The 25,544-nt window shown below is 36.0% G+C and overlaps 1 protein-coding gene across 5 annotated transcripts; it reads left to right on the top strand.

Moving 5' to 3' along the window:
* DCL4 (dicer-like 4) lies at positions 1-21,306 on the top strand. Of its 5 annotated transcripts, XM_068608361.2 has the most exons (25): positions 1-333; positions 785-962; positions 1,109-1,219; positions 1,475-1,615; positions 1,738-1,810; positions 2,549-2,613; positions 2,984-3,112; positions 3,186-3,314; positions 3,704-3,842; positions 4,060-4,159; positions 4,270-4,462; positions 5,983-6,143; positions 6,225-6,431; positions 6,557-6,816; positions 7,392-7,666; positions 7,739-8,172; positions 8,365-8,465; positions 9,536-9,741; positions 9,875-10,084; positions 13,427-13,888; positions 14,011-14,283; positions 14,863-15,198; positions 19,965-20,268; positions 20,348-20,447; positions 20,783-21,306. In XM_068608361.2, the coding sequence occupies exons 1-25, from the start codon at positions 188-190 to the stop codon at positions 20,940-20,942; spliced, it is 4,893 nt and encodes a 1,630-aa protein (XP_068464462.2). In that variant the 5' UTR covers positions 1-187; the 3' UTR covers positions 20,943-21,306. The 5 variants fall into 5 exon arrangements, 4 of the variants coding, with proteins under 4 accessions (XP_068464462.2, XP_090155586.1, XP_068464463.2 ...); XM_090299460.1 differs by lacking the exon at positions 3,704-3,842 and having other exon boundaries at positions 64-333; XR_016519097.1 differs by lacking the exons at positions 20,348-20,447; positions 20,783-21,306 and having other exon boundaries at positions 13,476-13,888; positions 19,965-20,230.
* The last annotated feature ends 4,238 nt before the right edge of the window (positions 21,307-25,544 follow it).

Genomic DNA, 25,544 nt, shown 5'->3' on the forward strand with positions numbered 1-25,544 from the left:
GTTTGGAAACAATAAGAAAGAACATAACAGAGTAAAGTTGGAAGTGATGCGAAAAGCTGTTTCGTGGAAACACAACAAATAATAGCGAACATTATATAAGGACTTGGTAGTCAATGTTGGGTCACAGCAGTTTCTCCATCTCTCTTCATTTCTTTGAACCCGTGAACCGTCCTACATTAGTCTGGTAATGTCGGACGAAGAGTCCTCCGGAGGCAACCAACCATCCATGGACCCTTCTTTAAGCCTCTCCGATCAGTCACTGTCCCTCAGTCTTTCCCAAGTTAAACTTCATGATGACTCAGTCAAGAAAGATCCCCGGAAAATTGCAAGAAAGTAAGTATTTTTCGACACCCCTTTTTTCTTTGGAATAGTTTTTTCACGGGACATGTTTATATATTTAAAGTGGGGTTTAATTCTTTAGATTATCTTTCACTTGGGATTGATCGTCTTTGCTTGGTGGTGATGTTTAATGTTGTAGTGAGTTAGTTATTCTTTGCTTCGTTGATTGAGAAATAATGTAAAGAAAAACTCATGTTTCAAGATTCTACTAGAGATGTGACTATTTAATTGCGTCAGCAAGTTTTATTGTTTATGTACAGTGTAAGTTCTTGTTTCTGTGAACTTTTCAACTGAGTATTTTATTTCAGAAAGTAATTGTTCTGTTAAAAGTTAATGCACGATGATCACATACATGTCCGAAATGTGGTGTTGACGGTGCTGATTTTATTCCTCACTTAGTCCTCTGAAACTCCAAGTGTCTTATGAATATTTTGTCTATTGGAAGGTACCAGTTGGAGTTGTGTAAAAAAGCTATGGAGGAAAATATAATTGTATATTTGGGGACAGGGTGTGGGAAGACTCACATCTCTGTGCTTCTAATGCATGAGTTGGGTCATTTGATTCGGAAACCACAAAAGAACATATGTGTCTTTCTTGCCCCTACTGTGGCTTTAGTTCATCAGGTGAGCTGCTATTCATATTCTATTTGATATATCTATCAGATAAATTGAATTGTTCTTGTGTTAATCTTCCATCAAATTTTAGTTTTACTATGTTGGTCAATTCTACATTATGTGTTTTCTAAAGTCTATTTTTTGTTTATCAATAGCAAGCAAAGGTTATAGCGGACACTACTGATTTTAAGGTTGGAATCTTCTGTGGAAGTTCCAAACGCTTGAAAAGTCACCAAGACTGGGAGCAGGAGATTGGACAATATGAGGTGACAATGCTGGTTAAATCAAATTGAAATTAATTAAGTTTCTCTTGAAATGATTTTATTGTGCATCCAGATGGGCTACTATAAGAGCATTTTAAGTAAGAAAGAAAGTTGGTGTGATCAATGGCATTTTATTCAGGCAAAAAACTCAAATTGGCTCCAGCTGTGTCAGAATCTTAAAATCTGTCTGGTTGAATTTTAATCCAGTGGAGTTTGTTGCTTCTAAAATTGCACCTCATGTTCTTTTTTCCCCTTCAGGTTCTTGTTATGACCCCACAAATATTACTTCACAACTTATCTCATTGTTTCATCACGATGGAAGTGATTGCACTTTTGATATTTGACGAATGTCATCATGCTCAAGTCAAAAGCAACCATGCTTATGCAGTAATCATGAAAGTATGCTGCACTTTTTTGCACAACTTCAGACATTCAAAATGAAGTTACCCAATTTTTTTCCATAAAATATCTCCATTTCCATAGCTTTTATTTTGACAATATTTAATTTGGCAATCTGTCAGAGTTTCTACAAAAGTAATTCTGCAAAGGTTCCTCGTATATTTGGCATGACCGCTTCCCCTGTTGTAGGAAAAGGTAATATGACAATTCCTAACTTCAAAAGGTTGAGTGCTAACAAGAGCCAAGATATTTCCCTGCCTCAATTACCTTTCAATATTGTTGAATTACAGGATTTAGGTATGGAAGAAGGAAAAGAGAGAATAAACTCTGAAAATTGATTTGAGACGGTTTATTATGGTGTCATATGATGCAAAATATAGAGAACAGAAATTAAACTAAGCATTAGGGTAATCAAATAAAGAACAAATAACTTATTCAAAATGTGAATAAGATAAGGTTCCTAAACAGATAAGATCCCTTAAAGGTTGGCAAGTATTAGAGATATAAATGTTGTTTTTTAATGAAAATTTTAGTGTCAGTTTAGTTTTTACCTTTAATTTTGTTTATAATTAACTAGGACTTGTTCCATCTGATCATGAGAAATACAAAATGATATGCATGTGTGTGCAGTTTCAAGTGTACTGGTTGGCTGGCTTTCACTTTATACATATATCTGTTTTCAATATTGTATTTAAAAAAGATTAACTGTTTTCTTACTTGCTATACTATTGGGGATGTTGTTCCGCTGTATTAATGCTTTGTTTGTTTTTCTTGAGTGTTACTATGAGGTTGGCCTAAGTTTGGTAATTGATCCTCTTGTATTGTTTATGCATATTTCAATAAGCATAAATGCTGAATACTTAGTGTAGTTTATTCCAAATATGTCAAATCCTGGTCACAAATCCATAATTCGCTGTTTCTTTCTATTTTCAGGGGCTTCTAGTGAAGCAAATCTAGCAAAAAGCATCAATAGTCTTGAACACATGCTTGATGCTAAGGTAGGGTTTATTTAGTACAATATATCAAAATACTTAGATCTGTTAGCATTTTTTGTCTGTTAAAAAGATATTCAAACTTTTGCTGTCCGTTCCTGTACAAGAGAGAAAATGTTCCTTCCATTAAGTTTGATTATGAAACCATTGATATAATGGCTGAAGGTGTGTACTGGTCAAGTGTTTGCATGGGCTAAAGTTTGTGGAAATGTAGTATTTGATACCCATAGGAAGATATTTGTGTCTGAACACTTCTGAATTCTTTATATTTACCTTGTATGCAAGGTGCATGGTTCTTGTGGATTACCTAGTTGTGCTGCTGGTTAGATACCGGACATGGTTACTAATCTCTTATGGTTTTGAATCTCATTTGTAGGTTTACTCTGTTGAAGTCAAGGAATTGAAATCTTTTGTTACCACTCCTGTGATTAATATATATCGTTATGTTTCAACTGCAAGTGGGGAAACTAGCTTGTACTTGAAAATTGAGGAGATTAAACGCCAGGTGCACTTTTGCTAGTTTTGAGATGATTAGATAAATAAGGTTTATTGATCACTGCATAATTTTATTTGAATAGTGCATAGCAACCATTGGAAGGAGTGCAGAAGATCACCAGAAACGAATGAATACAAAGAAACTTTTGAACCGAATACATGATAATGTAATTTTCTGTCTACGAAATCTTGGCATTTGGGGAGCACTACAAGTAAGACTCTTGATTATAAGTTCTAGTTCTGTTGTCATTTGACTAAAAGAAGATTATTTAGTTATTTTTTTTAGCATAATCTATAAATAATAATAATAATAGTAATAATAATACATAATAGTTTGCTGTAATTTGTTCCATTTTGTTGGTTCCCCTCAACAATTGATTTTGCTAGTGATGTTGATGCGATATCTAAAGATAAAGGGATGTTATTTGGAATTCATTTAGACAAGTCTTCTGATTACTTGTTTTCCTTGGCTTTAGTCTAGTTCTAATGTTTTCTTTTGCATTTTGATATAGATCTCTGGATGTGTTTTTTCTTTTGTCCATTCCTGTCGTTTTCCATCATATTTATTGTTTCCTTCTTTAATATGTGTTAACCTTCCAAGGCTAGTAATATTCTTCTGAGTGGTGATCGTTCTGAGAGGCATGAATTAGTGGAGGTAGAAGGAAATTCAAGTGATGACTCTGTGTGTGACAATTATCTTGCTCAGGCTGCTGAACTATTTACTTCAGAGTGCATTATAGGTATTTTGACATCAACTGGTGTTTTTAATCACGCCACAGCTGTTACTAGGTTTTCTCTTTTCTGGCTGTTATAGCCTTCCATTTTGTTTGATATTAGGCTAACATTTATCTAGCAATGAATTTGTTTTTTCATTGTTAATTTCTACAGTATGTTTAAAACAGATTTCTTGTTAGACAGATGCTTCATTTTATTGCAACTAAACATGTTTTTTTGTAGGTGACAATGTATCTGATGATTTATCTTCTTCGGAAATATTGAAAGAGCCATTTTTCTCAGCTAAGCTTTTACGACTCTTTGGGATACTGTTCAACTTTAGGTTGACATCTATGCTATTTACTGCATGTTTTCATATGGCACATGTCTTATTGTTTTTGGGTTATGAAGCTAATACATTTGGGAAATTCTGATGACATGTTCCAACTTCAGGTTGCAAAAGAACATGAAATGTATTATTTTTGTGAATAGAATTGTGACTGCAAGATCCCTGTCATACATACTTCAGAAGCTCCAGCTTCTAAAACAATGGAGGAGTGATTATCTAGTAGGAGTACATTCTGGGCTGAAGAGTATGTCACGAAAGACCATGAATATCATTGTTGATAAGTTTCGCTCTGGAGAGGTACTACTGTTGGATTTCTCATTATTGTGAGAATTGAAAAGCCTTTACTATCCTATATGCTAGTTTTTGTTTTAGTAACTGAATTATGTTGTACTTCTCTGTATTATGCGTACAAGTTGCTAAATGTCATAGGATATTCTTTGATATTACCTGATTGTTCAATATAGTGCGAAGAGTGTACAAGTTGCTAAATGTCATAGGATATTCTTTGATATTACCTGATTGTTCAATATAGTGCGAAGAGTGTTCATTTATAGTCTTTACTCACTTTAGCACCTTCTCCTGGGAATGATTCTGGGAATGATTCCTCTTTAAGTTCGCAGCTGACCCTGGATGCTGCTGATAGAGGTCTTGACTAAACATAGTGCCTAGCTTGTTTTCTCTAGGAAGACAAACATCTCGAATAAAGTTGATTGGATTCTAATTGTTAAATTCTATGGAAGAAAGAAACATTGAGTTGAAATAATGTCTTTTTGAGACAACACTAGTGCTTTATTTATATTGAAAAAAAGAATCAATACAATAAATAGAAGAGATTTGATATCCTCCAATAACAAAGATATGATATGGAAATAAACAAAAAAGTTCCTAATAGTATATGTATGTTGTGGAATATTTCTAACATACTCACTACAAAATTGTTTACCAACACAAACACAATTTCGATATCAAAGAAACAAGCTGCAAACTATCTGTAGAAGTGTTAACAAACTTCAATCTATGTCCACGACATAATTCACTATCACAAAGATTACAACTTGAAGTTTCTCTCCTACAATGAACTCTCACTGAACTCACTCTCTTAGTTAAACAACAACCTATAGGTTCCTAGTACAAACACGGCTTCACTAGACGCTTATTAGTACAAGACCATATTAGGAAGTGGACTTTAAGCCCAACTCAACCCCATAAAACCGGCTCATGAGGTTGAGGTTTGCACCCACTTATATATAATGAAAGGTGCTCATCTCTAGTCGATGTGGGATCTCCAACAAAAACAATAGGAGTGCATTGAGAGAGCAAGTTCTGATTACAACAGAAGTTTCAGGAAAAAATGTGAAAACCGAAAAGAAATAATAAATTAAAAAATCAATGCTTCTGTGCCCACTACCAAAGTACACTTTCACCCTATCTCCCCTGCATATCCTATAATCAACTCCAATCAATGCAAAATAGAATTTATTATTCTTAGAAATTCAATAATGTAATGCATGTGGCAAAGTTTTATAATCATTTTCTGTATAAACTAAGTAAAGGGTTATTTATTATATTGATGTGGCATTAAAGGTATTGAGGGAATGAAAAATGTTTCTTATATTGTAAAATAAAGTTTTGAAAAATATTATGCCTAACTTTTCTGCACATACTTTTAAGCATCATTGGTGTTAAAGGTGGTGACCAGTATGCAATTGAGGAAAAAGATAATTGTGATCATGGCTTAAATATTTATATTTTTCCTAGCTGGTTAGAGAGTTGAGTTCTAGTAATGCATGTGCCAATATGTCTCATGCTGTTAACAGTTGAATTTGTTGGTTGCAACCAAAGTGGGTGAAGAAGGACTTGACATTCAGACATGTTGCCTTGTGATACGATTTGATCTTCCAGAAACTGTTGCCAGCTTTATACAGTCAAGAGGCCGTGCGCGAATGCCTCAGTCTGAATATGCTTTTTTGGTGGACAGGTACTCTTGCTCATAGATTTCAGAAGTAATATAAACAAACCCATCCATTTGGTTAATTTTGAAATCTTCCTCTTGTTGCAGTGGTAATAAGAAGGAGCTTGATTTAATTGATGGTTTTGAGAAAGATGAATACCGAATGAATACGGAAATTACTTTCCGAACATCTGATGAGACATACATCATCCCTGAGGAAAGAATTTTCAGAGTTGATTCGTCTGGTGCTTCTGTTAGTTCTGGATATAGTATTTCATTGCTTCACCAGTATTGTTCAAAGCTTCCACATGATGAGTATGAGCTTATTTAAACTGGACCTTTGTTTCAATTTTTGATCCAAATTATATACTCAACTAAGGAGTCTCATGTAAATAAAATACAGACCTTGTGTTTTAAAATATAATGATCTATCTTTGCAGGTATTTTGAGCCCAAGCCAAATTTTTATTTCTTAGATGATTCAGAGGGAATTGTTTGCCATATAAGATTGCCTTCCAATGCACCAATACACCAAATTTTGGGTGCACCACAGTTGTCTATGGAGGCTTCCAAAAGAGATGCTTGCCTGAAAGCAATAGAAGAACTGTATAAAATAGGTGCTTTGAGTGATTATCTCTTGCCAAAACAAGGTGATGCAGAACCGGAAGGACAGGTTTCTACTGATGAAGATGAATGTGAAGGTCAAATTTCAGCTGCATTCCTACAGGCCATTACTTTCATTGCCTTTCACTGAGTTGACAAAAAATTACTGTTTAAGTTGTATTTTGTCATAAACTGTCGAGCATATTTAGGTGTCAATGAGCATATTAAGTAGAATGACTTATCCAGCATGTTGCCACACAATCATTTTCAGGCTTTTGAAATTCTACATAATCCCATTTTGGTAATTATTATTGTAACATACATGTCTATGGATTTAGTGTTAATCCTACTGTCAGTGTATAAACTTCTATCATTGTCAAATCACGTGTTGTCAGGTCATTAGAACATTTCCTCGTAGGTAGTTATTCTCACAAACTCTTTTGGTGATGTGGTAAGACGTGATTGGAAGATAGTGTAAAGTTTTTCATACCAAAATGGATCAAATCAAATTCTTCTTGCATCTTTACCTGTTTATAGTCTCTAATGGGAAGGTTTTTATTTGTTTTCAGATTTAATACTATTATCATGTTGATTTTTATCAACTTATGCCTGTAATAAATGTAACTTCATCACTATGTTGTGTTGTACTATATTTATTTTCCTTTTTTGGCAGATGCCATCTCAAGAGGAGAATTACATGAGATGCTAGTTCCATCTGCCTTTGGACAGTCATGGATAAATGAGGATAAAGTTGTCCTTCTCAACTCGTACTACATAAAATTTTGTCCATGTCCAGAGGATAGGGTCTACAAAGAGTTTGGTCTTTTCATCATGGCCCGTCTTCCAATGGAGGCTGAGAAATTGGAACTTGATCTGCATCTTGCTCATGGACGATCTGTAATGACAAAATTTGTCCGATTTGGAGTTGTAGAATTTGACAAAGATGAGGTACATGCCATTTTTTTTTTCAAAATAAAAACAGAAATTTTAAGTTAATGCTTGGAGTTTTCCATCCCGCAGATTAAGATGGCAGAGAATTTTCAAGAAATGTTCCTCAAAATTAGTCTGGATAGATTTGAATTTGTTTCTGAGATTGTAAACTTGGGTACGGCTGCTGAATCTCACACAAGCTCATCGACCTTCTACCTTTTGCTTCCAGTCATATTTCAAGAATATAATGCCATGAAAGTAGATTGGAAGACAGTGAAGAGATGTCTTTGGTCACCAATTTTCAGGCATCCAGAGTATACTATGGATAAAAAAAAATTCCCTTTGGATATTCACTTGCAACTTGCCAATGGTTACGAAAGTGTAAGAGATGTCGAGAATAGTTTAGTGTATGCCCAACATAAAAAGACCTTTTATTTTGTCACAAATATTGATTATGAAAAGACTGGATTTAGTCCTCATAAAGAATCAGGCGCTTCAAGCTATGAGGATTACTTAATTGAAGGGTATGTGCTTATTATTATGGGTTTATCCTTATTCCATTTTGGTTTTGCATATGTGATTCTTCTATATTGTTGAAAACATTCATATTTATGGGGCATCTTTCAGATTGCTGATTAACTGATTTAATTAGATATCTGAGAATGTGTATGCATACAAGTTGGAATATCATAAAAATGTGCATGCTTGGATGTCAGGTTTTCGATTCACCTCAAATACCCGAAACAACCGCTTCTGCATGTAAAACCACTCCCCAATTTGCATAACCTGCTACACAACCGAAAGCGTGAGGATGCAGGTACTTATTGAATATGTTATTTTGATTGAAGCTGTCTTGATTAAAAGGAGAAATAGAGCCGACATTCCTTACAACAATAAAATATTTTTAAAGCCATGGAACTGTTTCAAACAGCCAAAAGCCATGTAAAAAATGGTGTAACCATGGTTCTCAAACTTGTTTTTGGAGCAAACTTGATAAACTCGCTGTAAACTCGATGAAATTGGTTCGAGTCTGGAAGTGAGTTTTTGAGTCTAGAGGGTTTTTTATTTAAACCCAAAGTGACCCCATTTCTGAATCCGAAATCAAACAAACTCACCTGTTTTGGTCACATTAGGGTTTGCGTTTGTGTTGGTTGTGGTCGTTGGTTGCTGGTAGTCGCTGCGCTGTCGTTGTTTTTCACATTGGTTGTCGCATTCGTGTTGGCATTCTCTTCGTTTGTGGTCGCGTTCTTTTTGTTTGTGGTTGCGTTCTCTTTGCTCGCTGTCTTTGATCTAATTGTACATTTGTACATTTGGCACAACCTAATCCACACTCTAAATATTATACATTTGTTGGAGGAAACTTGGTAATCTAGAGAAGTAAAAAACAAAATATTGTAGCTAGATCTAGTGCTGAAACTGATTTCTTAGCTATGGCACTATGTATTTGTGAATTGCTTAGGTTGTCTTAGAAGATTTGAAGATTAATTTGATGGACCTATGAAAAATATTTATTCTCGCTTGAGGGAAATTTTTGGAACAGGAGCATTTAATGTTCTATATTTTTGGAACCGTAGCTTAGTGTTAACTGGGTTCAATGCATCTTGGTAACTATTCAGATTTTAAATAGATAAATCACTTGAGCATATTCAGAAAATACTGACTTTGTTTCTCTCTTCTCAAACCCTTATTCTCTTCTCACAATATACAGATATTCTCATTTCTAACAATTTGCTGTGTGAGGGTTTCTTTATGATTTTGTGTTGGCAATTTAAAAAGTGTACATTGACTACGTCCAGATTTGTATATTTGATTTTGGATTTGTATTTTATTCTGATAATTCATCAGAATCTTATTTAAAGGTTTGTAACTTTTGAATGTCAATGACAGAACCACAGGAGCTGGATGAATATTTAATTTATTTACCTCCTGAGCTATGTGAATTGAAAATAATCAGCTTTTCGAAGGATATTGGCAGTTCCATATCTTTGCTACCCTCAATTATGCATCGTCTTGGAAACTTGCTGGTGGCTATTGAACTAAAGCAAATGCTATCTTCTTCTTTTCCCGAGGCAGCTGAAGTTAGTGCCCTTAGGGTAAGTCCTCATTAAGTTCAATATATTGTTTACATTACTTTCTGAGTGGTGTATCATCTAACCATTTCTGTGCTTATATGGTACAGATGTATATTGTGGTCAGGGAAACTAACAATTGTGAACATATTAATAGGTTTTAGAGGCTCTCACCACTGAGAAGTGTCAGGAGCGCTTTTCCCTTGAAAGACTTGAAGTGCTTGGTGATGCTTTCCTCAAATTTGTTGTTGCACGCCATTTTTTTCTCATGCATGACAGCCTTCATGAAGGAGACCTAACAAAGAGGCGATCCAATGCTGTAAATAATTCCAATTTATTAAAGTTGGCCATTAGGCGCAATTTGCAGGTAAATTATACTAACCATCGAAGTATGGGCATAAACATAATTCATTTACTATGTACAATAAATATGGATTGACTGTATTAATAAATGCAGATTTCTTTGTAAGAAATTCCTAAAATTAAGAGATTGGGATTAGGAGTTTATTTGGTAGATTTGCTTCTGATTTGGATTATTTTTCCTTTAAATATCCATTTATTGAGGGGTGCAAATAGGAAAATAGGCAAGGATGACATGAATATCCACATGTCCTCTCCTCAATGGAGGTGATTTTCCTCCAATGAAGACATGTCACTTGTCACTCTCCCAATGGAGAGGATTTGCACCAATAAGGAGGTAACACTTGTCACACTCTCATTTGAAAGGTTTTGAGAGCCTTTTTCTTTAAATAGGAGTCTCTTACATGTATCTTCAACTTGGAATTAGTAATGAAATGATGCCCATTTTTTGTCATTCTACTTGTTCCTAAGTTCTTCCTAGGTTAGTCTCCTTCAAGACTTAGCCTAGACCCTTTCCTAGTGAGTTGACCTCACCTCTCACTCACAAATTCCTAAGTCCACTTCAATCCATGAAAACTCCTCTTGAGTTTCTTTAATGCTTCCGCTCCTCAAATCTCCTTCATTATCCATCCAAAGAAGAAATTACAAAAGATCACTACCAAAAGAAGAGTGTTTTCCATGACGATTTGTCCTGATGACCCAATAAGGAATACTTAGATCTCTATAAATAATCAATTAAATAAGTAATAAAATGCAATACCGAACACAGTTTGTCCATAGACAAAAGTTTCTTATATGAGCATTCTCTGCCCACAACCTGCAAATAAAAACATACCAGCCTAATTACGCAGCTACTTATAAGATTTACTTCTAATGCATAACTTCCATAAGTAATTTTTCTACATTGTCATCATGCAACATAACTGCTAATCTTTTTTTTTTAATCAGCAAAGAATGAAATTAAATTAAGAGGGATACAAAAGGGGTATCCCAACCCTTTTACATAAACCAAACCACATTAAGAATCTCCAAGAATAAAGAGATGAACAGACACCCCAGAAACAATAGATAGATAATGTTTGCTGCAGAAGGTAGACATCCTATTCTAGCTAGCACCGTGCTCGTATTGGAATGCTATAAGCACTGCAAATTCCAGCTACAAAACCATCAAAATACACCAAAATATTGGTTTTCTCCACCACCTCATTGACATTCCTTCTACCCAGCTTGCAGTGGCACGATTGTAGCACTTGTCACAGAATTAATCACTTCAATGCAGCATCTTCCATTCGCTCATTTTTGGACTTTGGCTTCCCCCTGTTTGCTCCTTTTAAGCTCACTTTTATCAGAAACCAACTTCCTACTTGCTAGGGTCCATCTCGCACTTAGATTGGTTGGAGTTTACAACTTCGACTTACACAGAACCCTGAACCAACATACACCCTGCCTCTATTGGTTTGTTATAAGACACATCAAAACATAATCCTCCATCATGTCCTTAACATTCCTTTTGACTCCCTTGCATACAAGCACATATGTCTTTTCCATCTTGCACCAGCTGCAGGCCGTGGCAAACCCACCAACACCTCCAACCAACTATAAATCTAGTATAGGTCGTAGTCTTAAACTCTTGGCATCTGGGAGTCCTAATTATAACTTTTAATGCAAAGCATTGGATTAAGAATTCTGTCTACGAAAGAATAAGTAAAGGAATGCACCTTGTGCTTCATCCAAAGCCAGGATTTGAGTTGAGCCTTCTGAAACACCTCCTCCGCATCTACTAGCCCTTTTTTGAATACAATCAGGTTCCTTTGGTCCCAGATACACCTAATAACAGATGCTCAAACACCTTTCCATACCAGGTTTTGCTTCTTGCTAGCATTGCTCAGATAAAAACTCATAAAGTGCAGATTTAAATCATTCTATTGAACAGAAGAGATACCTATCCATTTGAAGCACAAGGACCATACCCTTTGTGCGTATTTACACTCCAAGAAGATATGTTGACAAGACTCCTCCTTAAGCTGACACATTGCACATAGCGTAGATTCCATCATGACCCCTCTCCTACTCAAACTCACCCTTGTTGGGATTCTATCCAGCAACACTCTCCAAGCTATCACAATCACATTTGGGAATGCCTTAGTCTTCCAAAGGAGATTAAACATATCGGATTGGGTTCCGCGAGACTGCTTGGCAAGGCACTCATAAGCAGAATTCACATAAAAAAGGCCTGGTTCTTCCTTCCCCCACACCTGCACATCCACGTCATTCCTTCTCATTAGTGACCCTGAAAGCAGTGTAAAGAGGTCTGCTTCCAGTGATGATTCCCACTCAAATCTGGCACGCCTCCATTTCAGCCTCCATCTCCAATCCAAATTAATCCACACGCCAACTTCACCCACTGTTTGCCCCTGGTTTAAGGATAGGGAGAACAGTCTAGGAAACAAGGATTTGAGATCAGAGCTCCCAACCCACACCTCCTCCCAGAACTTTACTTTGTCTCCACACCTTAGTTTCCAGCTTAGTTCTTCTTGAAACCATCCTTTTCCTCCTCCCTCCTTGCACACTTTATAGAGATCTTTCCACCACCAAGATTGGAGTTTGACTAGTGTATGGACGCTTCCAGGCTCCAACCCATACTTTGAGTCCAATAACTCCTTCCACCTTCCCTCCTCTTGAGAGATACAACGCCATCTCCATTTAGCCAGGAGAGCATGGTTAAACTTTTGTATTTCTCTTAAACCCAATCCTCCCTCCTCTTTAGGTTTGCACACATCTTCCCAACTAACCCAGCAAATTGGCTTGCTTTCTTTCCCCCAACCCCACAAGAATCTCCTTTGGATAGAGGTAATTATTTTATATTAGATAATCCTAATAAATAATCAACTACCTCCAATCCATTAATAGATCTTTTCCTTATTCACCTTGATCTTAGTTATTGTCAACTTAACACTTGGATAACATAAATACAAACCCAATACAAATCTTAACTGAGGATCAAAGGTACCAGAGCCCTTGAACCAAAATATAGAAATTGACTAAACAATTTAGTAAGGCTTATAACCTGGATACCATTTTTCTATCTTGACATCTGGCTTTAGAATGGTTAATGTGTATATTTTGGGTCTTCGTATGTATATATTAGGTTGTATTATTATATTATAGGTTGAGTCATTCAGCCCAGGTCATGATTTCTATATACACAAACACACACACACATGTATTTATCTTGTAATCATTCATTTTGTATTGATAGAAGAACACTTTCTCTCTCAACTTTCTTAGGATTCGTATTCATATTTATTGTCTTCAATTGTTATCTTTATCTCCCTGCTCCCTCTTGCAGATCTACATATGTGATCAGACATTTGATCCCTCTCAATTTTATGCATTAGGCCGTCCTTGCCCAATAATTTGTTGTAAAGAAATCAAAGAAAGCATACACTTTTGTGTAAATTCTGTGAAGGAGCAAGGGAAATTAACTGAAACCCGATGTAACAAAAATCATCATTGGTTACATAATAAAACAGTTGCTGATGTTGTGGAAGCTCTGGTTGGAGCATTCCTAGTTGACAGTGGTTTTAAAGCCGCAATTGCTTTTCTTACTTGGATTGGCATACAAGTTGATTTTAAAGCATCACAAGTGGTTGATATTTGCACAGCAAGTGCTGCCTATATCCCTCTTTCTGCTGATATAGACATTCCTTCTCTTGAAAGTAAGCTAGGACATCAATTTTTTCACAAGGGTCTGCTTCTCCAGGCATTTGTGCATCCTTCTTACAATAAGCTTGGAGGAGGCTGTTATCAGGTTAGTGCAACTTCTCTTTTTCCTCCTGGTTGTATTAGAACTAGTGCCCTTTACTTGATAGTTTTATGAATTTGAGTGAGATTTTTGGTCTTTAATTTTTTAAATGTGATCATTCTTTGCAGCGATTGGAGTTTCTTGGAGATGCTGTCTTGGATTATTTGATTGCTTCATATCTATTCTCAGCTTATCCCAAACTAAAGCCTGGTCAATTGACAGATTTGAGATCATTGTCTGTTAACAATAAGGCCTTTGCCTGTGTAGCAGTAGATCGCAGTTTTGATAAATATCTTTTATGTGATTCAAATGGCTTGTCCGAGGCAATAAAAAAGTATGTAGAGTACGTTAGAAGACCTTCAACAGATAGTTCCATTAAAGAAGGGCCAAAATGTCCCAAGGTAGATACTATGGCCTTTATACAAAGTTGCTACACCTTGGTGCTGTTGCTGCTGTTATTATTATACATTTACCAATTTAAGATGAAGTTAGTAAAGCATTATGTCTGTATCCATTTTGAAGTTTGGTTTGGCTATTTTATTTGGAATAATGCTCTTCTCTCTCTCTCTCTCTCTCACACACACACACACACGTCACCACACATCTATAAAGTTTTCATTATTTTACCACATCTCCCCACAAGATGAGTACCTGACATTATTCTCTTACTTGGAATACTAAAAGAGCACTTAAATGGAATACTGAAAAAGAACCTTGTTCAAGGAAGTAAACACAACCCATCCAACCAAATGATTGCCAATATTTTTGCAAAAATCACAAAAATATTGGGTAGGAAAGCCTAGGAGTCATTTTATTGCTCAATGGAGATAAGATGGGTTTAGTTAAGGTCATGGGTAACTCTTCTAAGAACACTAGGGTTAGATTTCACGCATCTCCTAATTTTCTGATAGGTGTGTCTTGCTTTGTTATTTTGCATTAAAAGATACGAGGTATAAATTTGACATCATTGATTGCTTCAGGCACTGGGTGACTTGGTGGAATCTTGTGTTGGTGCCATCCTTCTAGATTCTGGGTTCAATTTGAACAAAGTTTGGAAAATCATGACTTCGTTCTTGGACCCAATCATGAAATTCTCATCAAGCTTGCAGTTGAGTCCTATTAGGGATTTGCGAGAACTTTGCCAAGCTCATAATTTGGAGTTGGAGCTTCCATCAGTGTCATTAAAACTGACTAAACTGTTTTCAGTTGAAGTCAAAGTGAGTGGGGATAATGTATCTGAAACAGCTTCAGCGACTGGCCAAAATAAGAAGGAGGCTTGTAGAATTGCTTCACTGAAACTTTTTTCAAAGTTCAAGGTAAAACAATTATATTTAGTTTTATTTTTTCCATCCTTGTTTTCTCAACTCAACACCATAGAATTTACATTTCTTTCTTGTCTGGTCACACCCCAGGTGAGTACTGTTCTGAAATCAATTGTGCTTATTATCTTTAAATTATTTGTTGCTTAGGAGATAATTATTCCGTAATTAAGTGCAGATTTCATTCCCTATTTATTAGGACAGATTTGATTTGTATAGATTTAAGTACCTATTTGTTGCATAATCAGGAGAATTATGTTATAATTAAGTGCAGATTCCATTTTATATTTATTAGGACAGATTTGTTAGTGATTTGATTTTATTTGATTTGTACAGCTTTAAACACTCATTATTTATTTCTGGCTTTCATTGCCTATTATTTCTTTCTTTAATTAGGTTGTAAAACAGTCTATAAATAGAAACTGTAATCACATTTGTAAGATATATCAGAAATATATTTCATCTCTATTTCTTTCCACTTGGTATCAGAGCTCCTGATCTAGGAGACTCTGCTTCCGCAATTTTTTTTTTTAGCCTTCATTGCTGTAATCATTTTCCTTGACAGCCTTCATTGCTGTAATCATTTTTCTTGACAGCCTTCGTTGCTGCAATTATTTTTCTATTGGACAGCCTTCATTGTTGCAATTATTTTTTTTGTTGGACAGCCTTCATTGCTGCAACTTTTTATTTTCCTTATCCTTTCTCCATTGACCACCACCACCACCTTGCACCATTGACCGTTACTGCCACCGCCATTGACCACCGCCGACCACCACCACCGACCACCACTGCCGTCGCTCGCCGGAACTGCCACTGCTCGCCGGAAACCGCTACCGGAAAATTTTTCCGGCGGATTTTTTTTTTTTGTGTGCGTGAACAGGATCAAATTTTGCCAATCTGAAAAAAGTTGGTTTTGAACTCTCATGGACTCCCTTAGTAAGCCATCTAGCTATTGTTCCTTTACTATGAGTGGTAAGAGTTCTAGTTTTTTATCCTTTAATGCTTCTAGTACTGAAAATATCTGGATTATAGACTCTGGTGCTACTGATCATATGACACCTCATTTCTCTTTTTTTTCATCCTACACTACTTTATCCGGTAAGCCATATATTACTGTTGCTAATGGTTCCACTACCCCCCATTAATGGTTGTGGTAACATTCACCTTCAACCTTCATTTCCTTTAAAAAATGTGCTTCATGTTCCCAAACTATCCAATAACCTCTTGTCTATTCAAAAGATTACCCAAGATTTAAATTGTGCAGTGGTATTTTTCCCTTCCCATTGTGTTTTTCAGGATCTTGCCACGGGGAAGACTATTGGAATTGCTAAAGAGCAAGGCGGGTTATATTATTTACAACATGAAGAAAGTAAAAAGGGTGCTAGACTACAGGCACACACTTCTAATTTTCAGCAAGGTCGTGAATCTTGGTCATCCTCTCAGATATGGCTTCAACACAGACGTCTTGGTCATCCTCCATTTAGTACCCTAAAGTCCTTATTTCCTGTTTTATTTACAAAAGTGTCTGCTGAGTCATTTCATTGTGATGTTTGTCAGTTTGCTAAACACCATCGGACAACTTTTCCTCCCAATGGTAATAAAAGTTCTAAACCTTTTGATCTTATTCATTCAGATGTATGGGGACCTTCACCTATTCCTAATATCTCGGGTGCAAAATGGTTTGTTTCATTTATTGATGATTGTACTCGGGTTACTTGGATATTCCTCATGAAAGATAAGTCTGAAGTTTTTCACTTGTTTGTAAAGTTTTATAGAATGATTCAAACACAATTTGAAAGTCCAATTAAGAGATTGCGTTCTGATAATGGAAGAGAATATGTGAACCAAAACCTTTCCAAGTTCCTTGAGGAAAATGGAGTTGTTCATGAATTAACCTGTGTGGACACTCCTCAACAAAATGGGGTTGCTGAAAGGAAAAATCGTCATCTCCTTGAGGTTACTCGAGCTTTACTTTTCCAAACATCTGTTCCTAGATCTTACTGGGGGAAGCAGTCCTGACTGCCACTTATTTGATTAATAGATTACCCTCTGGGGTTTTAGAGGGTGTTACTCCTATTCAGGTTATGACCACATTCTATCCTTCTATTCCCATGTTGAATAGTCTTTAGAATCGTGTATTTGGTTGTCCTGCTTTTGTCCATGTTCATAGTCCTTATCGGGGTAAGTTAGATCCTCGTGCCATCAAATGTGTCTTCATCGGTTATGCCCCCAACAAAAAGGGATACAAATGTTATCATCCTCAAAGTCGTAAAGTGTATATTTCCAAAGATGTCACCTTCCATGAAACAGAATCTTTCTTTCCTAATTCTCAGCTTCAGGGGGAGAGTATTCAAGAAGCTGAGGACCTTGAGTTGCCACCTTTTCCTTTGTTGCAGGATTTCGTTCTTAGGGAGGATGACAAAGACCCTGCACCAACATCATTACCAGAGAAGAATAATGAAGACAAATATTTTGGAAAGCAATATTAGCGAAGGCAACAAGAACCCGTCCTGGTCGAACAACAACTTCAATTGTCTGAACCGGAGGTAAGAACTCATACCAGTGAGACTCTTGAGGACACCTTAAATACTGCTTTTGAACCTAACCTAAATGATTTACCTATTACCTTGAGAAAAGAAAAAAGATCTTGTGCCAAATATCCTATATCCCAATTTGTGTCTACAGAAAAACTTTCTATGCAGCACCAGAGTTTTCTTTCAGCTATTGATTCTATCAAAATCCCTTCATCGGTACAAGAAGCCTTAAAAGATGAGAACTGGATTCGAGCCATGAATGAAGAAATGAGCGCATTAGAAAGGAATGAGACTTGGGAGATTGTAGAGAGACCAAAAGATAAGAAAGCAGTGGGTTGTAGGTGGATATACACAGTTAAGTATAAGTCTGATGGCACACTCGATCGGTATAAAGCAAGGTTGGTTGCAAAAGGGTACACTCAAACCTATGGGATCGATTATGAGGAGACTTTTGCTCCAGTGGCAAAAATGAATACCGTCAGGATTATTCTCTCCCTGGCAGCACACTTTGGTTGGGCAATGCATCAATTTGATGTTAAAAATGCCTTCTTGCATGGAAGCTTGGAGGAAGAAGTATACATGGAGATTCCACCTGGTTATGGTATTGTTAATGAAGGGAATAAGGCGTGCAGACTTAAGAAGGCCCTATATGGTCTTAAACAATCACCTCGTGCTTGGTTTGGAAGGTTTACTCAAGCTATGGTATCTTTGGGGTACCGACAAAGCCAAGGTGACCATACTCTGTTTATAAAACATTCTCAGAATGGTAAACTCACTCTACTTTTGGTCTATGTAGATGATATGATTATTACAGGTGATGATGAGATTGAAAAACAAAATTTGAGGGAGAGACTAGCTGCTCAATTTGAAATGAAGGATCTTGGGAAGCTGAAGTACTTCCTTGGGATAGAGGTTGCTTACTCGAGACAGGGCATCTTTATTTCTCAAAGGAAATACATCCTTGATCTTCTCAAAGAGATTGGTAAGTTGTAAGCCCACTGGAGTGCCAATAGAGCAAAATCATAGGATTGGGAATGATGAGGAAAACCCAAAAGTGGAGAAGACACAATATCAAAGACTTGTGGGAAAACTCATTTATCTTTCACACACTAGGCCAGATATAGCCTATGCAGTTAGTGTGGTTAGTCAATTTATGCATGATCCACGAGAAAGACACTTGCAGGCAGTAGATAAAATTATTCAGTACTTAAAAGCCTCTCCAGGAAAAGGATTGCTATTCAAAAAGGGGGAAAACTTATCCATGAAAGTATATACTGATGCTGACTATGCAGGATCGATTGTTGATAGGAGATCCACCACAGGCTACTGCATGTTCTTGGGTGGAAATCATCAAGTGCAGAGACAGAATTTAGAGCCATGGCTCAAGGGGTGTGTGAACTCTTATGGATGAAGATCATACTTGATGACCTAAAAATAAAATATGAAGCTCCTATGGGTTTGGCATGTGATAATAAGTCCGCTATCAGTATTGCACACAATCCGGTTCAACATGATCGAACAAAGCACGTAGAGATAGACCGACACTTTATTAAAGAGAAGTTGGATTATGGTCTTATAGCCACTGAGTACATCCCTTCAAGACTCCAATTGGCAAATATGTTTACTAAGGGACTTTCCACAAAACAATTCGAAGATCTTACTTGCAAGTTGAGAATGATAGATATACATTCACCAACTTGAGGGGGAGTGTTGCATAATCAGGAGAATTATGTTATAATTAAGTGCAGATTCCATTTTATATTTATTAGGACAGATTTGTTAGTGATTTGATTTTATTTGATTTGTACAGCTTTAAACACTCATTATTTATGGCTTTCATTACCTATTATTTCTTTCTTTAATTAGGTTGTAAAATAGTCTATAAATAGAAACTGTAATCACATTTGTAAGATATATCAGAAATATATTTCATCTATTTTTTTCCACTCTATTATTTCTTGCTTTCAATACCTAGTATTTCTTTCCTCTTAATTAGGTTGTAAATAGTTTATAAATTGATATTGTAATCGCATTTGTAAAGAGATCTCAGAAATACATTTCATCTACAGAAATAAATGTCAAACACAAATTCCAAAAGCCTCCTCTTTGATTGTTGTTGTTATAAAAACCAATTGGAGAGATGCATTTTTATCTTCCTCAGCTACAAGTCCAGAGCTTTATATTGTTTGATTTTAAAAATTGATTTGAGCTGTCATGGGTATGATGCAGGCTCAAGGCTGGAAAGCAAAGTCAAAAACTTTGGAAGAAGTTCTGGAATCAACTTCTAAAATGGAACCAAAACTTATTGGCTATGATGAAACTCCCATTGATGTCACAGATACCAATACTGCCAAGCATATAATGGTAACTGCAGACTTGTACAGCAAATCAAACCCAGAAATTCTCATCCAAGATACAGCTGAAATATGTTCTCCATGTGTGAAACCTGTTGGCCAACGGCTTCAATCTTCTACGAGGGGAAAGCTCAGTGAAATATTTGAAAATCATTGCGGCAGTGACTCATCAGGGGCAGGTAGTGTAAAATCATAGTATTCACACATTGACCCCATGTCTTGTTAATCCTAAATATTTTTTATATTCTTTGCAAAAAGGAACGGCAAGATCACGACTGTATGAATTGTGTGCTTCTTATTGTTGGAAACCCCCTTCATTTGAATGCTGCAAAGAAGAGGGACCAGATCACCTCAAACAGTGAGTTCCTTGTGATTTTTTTGTTTACCCACAAATTATTTTAGCCTGTGATGAAACTGGGATAGTGATAGGACATTCGATGTTTAAATTGCAACATCCTCCTCCCTAATTTTCATATACCCTTCTCCTAATTTTCACTGTTGGGATAGTGATAGGTCTTGAGACACTATAGACATCTTTACTATCAGGTTTAAGCTTGTATGGAATTTGACTCAAGATCTTCATTTCATCCACTGATAAAAGTTCAAAAGTAGCTATCAACTATAACTAGAACCATAGATAAGACATCAGAAAAATATTCCTAACAATACCTTAAATTATTGTTCCATTTTTAGATTCACATGCAAGGTGACCCTGGAGATAGAAGAGGCCCTTGATACGATTTTAGAGTTTGTTGGGGAACCTCAGTCAAAAAAGAAAGATGCTGCAGAGAGTGCAGCTGAGGGTGCATGTTGGTACCTGCAACAGGAAGGCTACTTGCGTAGTGATAGTTGACATGTTGCAGAACAACTATCATGTCGCATAAGTCTGAGGTCATTTCATTCTAGTTAGTGTCTTCATTATTGAGGGTATCATTTCCAATTTCTGAATGCTCTCATTGTTTAGGTAATCAAAATTATATTATATATTATATATGTATTGTTGTAGTCTGATAGTTACATCTTTAACTTGTATGTAAACTGCACCTCAAATATAGTAGTGAATTTTTAGCAATCTAGAATATTAATTATAGTTTCTCGGTTATAAATTGTACGTTGTGGGAGACCAAATGTAACCTTCCACATTATATATTCCCTAGTTAGAAGAGAAAACGATCTTAATTATACAATTCAGGAAAGACATGCCATTCATTGCACACAATATCCATTCCACCCTGTCACTTTTAATATTACCATTTCTCGTGATTGTGAAATATGACTAGTGTGATTAGTATGTGTTTTTCTTTTAACTTTTAAGTGTTTATTTATATTTCAATTAAGAAATTAAGTTGAGTTCAACTTAACTCAAGTTAACAAAAAAATTATCATAATTTATAAGTCAACTGAAAATTGAATTGAATTTAGTTTCAAACTGAATCCAAAAAAAAGTGTGAATACATGTTGAAATAACGGCCAATCGAAATATTTGCTTTGTTTATCATTCAAATAGACCGTTATTCCAACATGTTGAAATAACGGCCAATTTGTCTATAAGAGTGTAACTTTACATAGACCAAGTCCCCAATTGAAACTGTCAGTCCTATGTTTGTCTGTTGTCTGCTTCATTCTATCTTGAACTCTTCTTAAATGGAACTTGGGAACTTTTAACATTTCTTCTCTTTTCACTACAATTCTATCTACTGAATCTAGCTTGGATTTCCCTAGTAAGTAAGGCAAATAAAGAGAAGGAGGTTTTCCATAAACAACTTCATAAGGAGTGGCTTGTATAGAAGTATGGAAGGTAGTGTTGTACCACCATTCAGCCAAGGGAAGCCATTTGTACCATTGTTACCTTAAGTACATTTTAAGGCATCTGTTGTTGACAACCTCAGAATGTTCATCAATCTGAGGTGCTATGATGTAGACAACTGAATCTGAACCCCTTGTAAACTCATGGATTCTCTCCAAAATTGGCTCGTGAAGACAACATCTCTTTCACTAGTGATAGGATTTGGAAACCCGTGTAATATGAAGATATTATCTATGAAAGACTGGGCTACTTCAACAGCTGTATATGGATGAGATAAGCCATGAAATGTGCAGCTTTACTCAATCTATCTACAACCACAAAAATAACCTTTTTGCCATAAGAGATTGGTAATCCCTTGTGATGTGCTACCACACATGACCAGGGATTGGGAGATGCTGTACCAGACCAGGGGAAGCTGCATTATCATACTTAACACTGTTGGCAAGTGGCACATTGTTGAACAAACAGTTGAACATCCTTATGCATTCCCTTCCAATATACTACAACTCTGAGACGTCCTCCAATTGCAGAAGCATGTATCCCAATGGAGGATATCTTTTCTTAAGGTCTGATCACTCATTATAACCAATCTCCCCTTCCTTCGTAATTCACCATTAACCCAAGTGTGATATTTATAAGATGAAGGATCATTCACAATCTCACAAATCAGTCTCTGTTGGACAAGATCTGAGGACCATAACTACTGGATTTTGGTCAATAAATCAGCTGTAATTAACAATTAACTAAAGCATGACATTCTACTAAATCCAATCTAGAGAGTGCATTGTCCACTACATACTCTTTCCTTTGTTTGTACTCAATAGAAAAATCAAATTCCAGGAGTTAACTAACCATTTTTGTTGAAAAACCATGGATAACCTTTGGTCCAATATGTATCTCAGGTTGCTGTGATTTATTATAATAATGAAGTGTATTTAACAAGTAATGTCTCCATTTCTAGACTGCAAACACGACGACAATGAGCTCTTTTTCATATGTTGAGAGGGTCTGTTGTTGTTTATTGAGGGAACTACTTATATCAGCAATAGGAGGGTTCTCTTGCATTAACATTGCTCCAATGCCAAAACCTGAATCCACTTCAATTACAAACTTTTTACTGAAATTGAGTAATGCTAACACAAGGATAGAATACAACAATTGCTTGAGATGCTGGAAGGCTAATTTGGCCTCATGTGTTCAAGAAAATTATCCTCTTTATGGACAAACCTTCTATAATAGCCAACTAACCCAAGGAAGCCTGAGTTGTTTTACTGATTGAGGCAGTGGCCAATTAACCGTAGCTTCTATCTTAGCAGGATCATTGGAAACACCATCCCCACTTATGAAATGACCTAGGTATTCTACCTTTCCAACAACAAAGTGACATTTCGATCTTTTTTAGCAAACAATGAAGTAAATGTATCACATGATCATATAAAGACTTACTACAAATGAGTATATCGTAAAAAACACACCAGGAACTTCATCAAAATTTGCTTGAAAATGTCATTCTTAAGGCCTTGAAAAGTGCCAGGAGCATTTGTAATTCTAAATGGCATGACCAAATACTCGTAGTGGCCTCCATGTGTCCTAAATGTTGTCTTACATCACAATTTGCCATTCTTACTTGATTATAACCAACTCTCAAATCTATTTTTGAAAACATTGTAGAATATTGCAACTCAACTAATAAGTCATTCACCAAAGAAATAGGAAATTTATTCTTGATTGTAGCTTTATTCAAATCTCTATAATCCGCAAACAATCTCCAAGAACTGTCTTTCTTTCCAACCAACACTACCGGACTCGAACTTGCATAAGGGCTGGTGATGTGTTGTATAACTCTAGTCTTTAAATATTCCTGAATCAAACCCTCTATTGTGTCCTTCTGTTGCTTTGCATACCTGTAGGGTGTGCACAGAATTAGCTCCCAATGGGATTATGTGATCATGATTAGGCCTAGAAGGAGGAAGTTGTGTGGGCTCATGCAAAATGACTTGTGGAAATAGCTGGTTAAGTAGCATGTGTAGTCATAAATTGAAGCAAATAATTATCTTCATAACATACTTGAAGCATAGTAAGTTGTACTCCTTCATACATAGTTCTATTTACTTGCTACCTTTAATAGTACGAAGGCTATTGGAGGATGACCCTTGAAGGAGATGTCTTCTGCCTTGTACCATAAACTCCATTGTCAATTTATCAAAATTCCAAGTAATGTTACCCAATGTAACCAACCATTCTATGCCAGGCACGAAATCACAACAACCTAAATGTATAAGCAGCATATAAATGAAAGTAGTATGTTGGATTGTCCATGAAAAATCCTTTACTACAGAAGAAATATGCAATTTAGTACCATTTGCAACTATCACATTCAAAGGATCCAACCTCACAATCTTGCAACCAAATTTCTTGGCTACATTATTATTCAAGAAATTGTGTGTACTTCCACTATCTATCGACACATGAAGAGGCTTCTTTTTATGATAACCAGTAATTCCCATGGTTCTAAAATTGGCAACTCCTGTTAAAGCATTCATGGAAATTTGAGGTTCCTTCGTATCTACTTCTTTAGCTTGTGTATCACTATCAAGTGTTGATACTTCGTCATCACAATCATTAGTTTCTACAACATGTGTATGTAATTTCTTATGAGTCAAACTATGAGATTGAGTAAAAGGCTCATCACAAAAGTAACAAAGACCATTAGCTTTTCTTTCAACCATATATGCAGGGGTAAGGTTCTTGGTAATCTTGGGTGTTATCTTGAAATTGTCTACCCCTGAAGTAATTAGAGATACCGGTTTTTCTCCGAATAAGGATTTTGGATTAAAAAGATTTTATTGTTTAGTGGAAGGAGTGGCTGCCGAAAATTGACAATTAGCAGCTTCATACATTTTTGTCAAAGTAAATGCCCTTCTAACAAAATCTGTTTGAAACATCCTCACCAACATTTGAATGTCTTTCTTTAATCCTACCAAAAAACAACTCAGTGTGCTCTTCTAAAAGCTGTAGTCTAGTAATAATAGCATCGAAATCCTCATGGTATTTCTCAATACTAGTTGTTTTTCTCGACTTTATTAATTCAACCATTGGATCATCACATACTGCACCGAATCTCTCAATCAACAATTCACTGTACCCAACCCAATTATGAATAGGCAAATTACCCGCAGACCTGACGAATGTCGCATGCCATTTATTACTATCTTGACATCAACATCGTTAGGAGTATTATCAATAGAAAAATAATTCTCAGCTTGATAGAAAAATAATGTCATATTGCACATTATCACCGCAAAATTTTGGAACTCGATTCTGGCTACCCTCGTTTCGTAAGAATATTGTGGAGTAAAAAAAGCCTTTAATTTGATTCTGGTAAGTGTCCCCAGAATAAGGATTATGACCATCATCACCTTCTTGAGAAATTTTGAGCCTTTCTTCAATGCTGTTCTTCAAAGATTCATCCAGCGCCTTTTGAATGTTCCCCGTAACCTCCATCAAACGATCCTCTTATCTCCTTCAGTGCTGCCTAGCTTCTGCTATTTTCCGTCATGGAGAAGGATGGATAAAGGAAGGAACAGATTTTGATACCAATTGATAAGAGAAGAAATAATTCTAGGAATTTAAAAAATAAAAATTCAA

Source organism: Phaseolus vulgaris, chromosome 3 (assembly GCF_051622355.1).
Source record: "Phaseolus vulgaris cultivar YP4 chromosome 3, ASM5162235v1, whole genome shotgun sequence".
Lineage (NCBI taxonomy): Eukaryota > Viridiplantae > Streptophyta > Magnoliopsida > Fabales > Fabaceae > Phaseolus > Phaseolus vulgaris.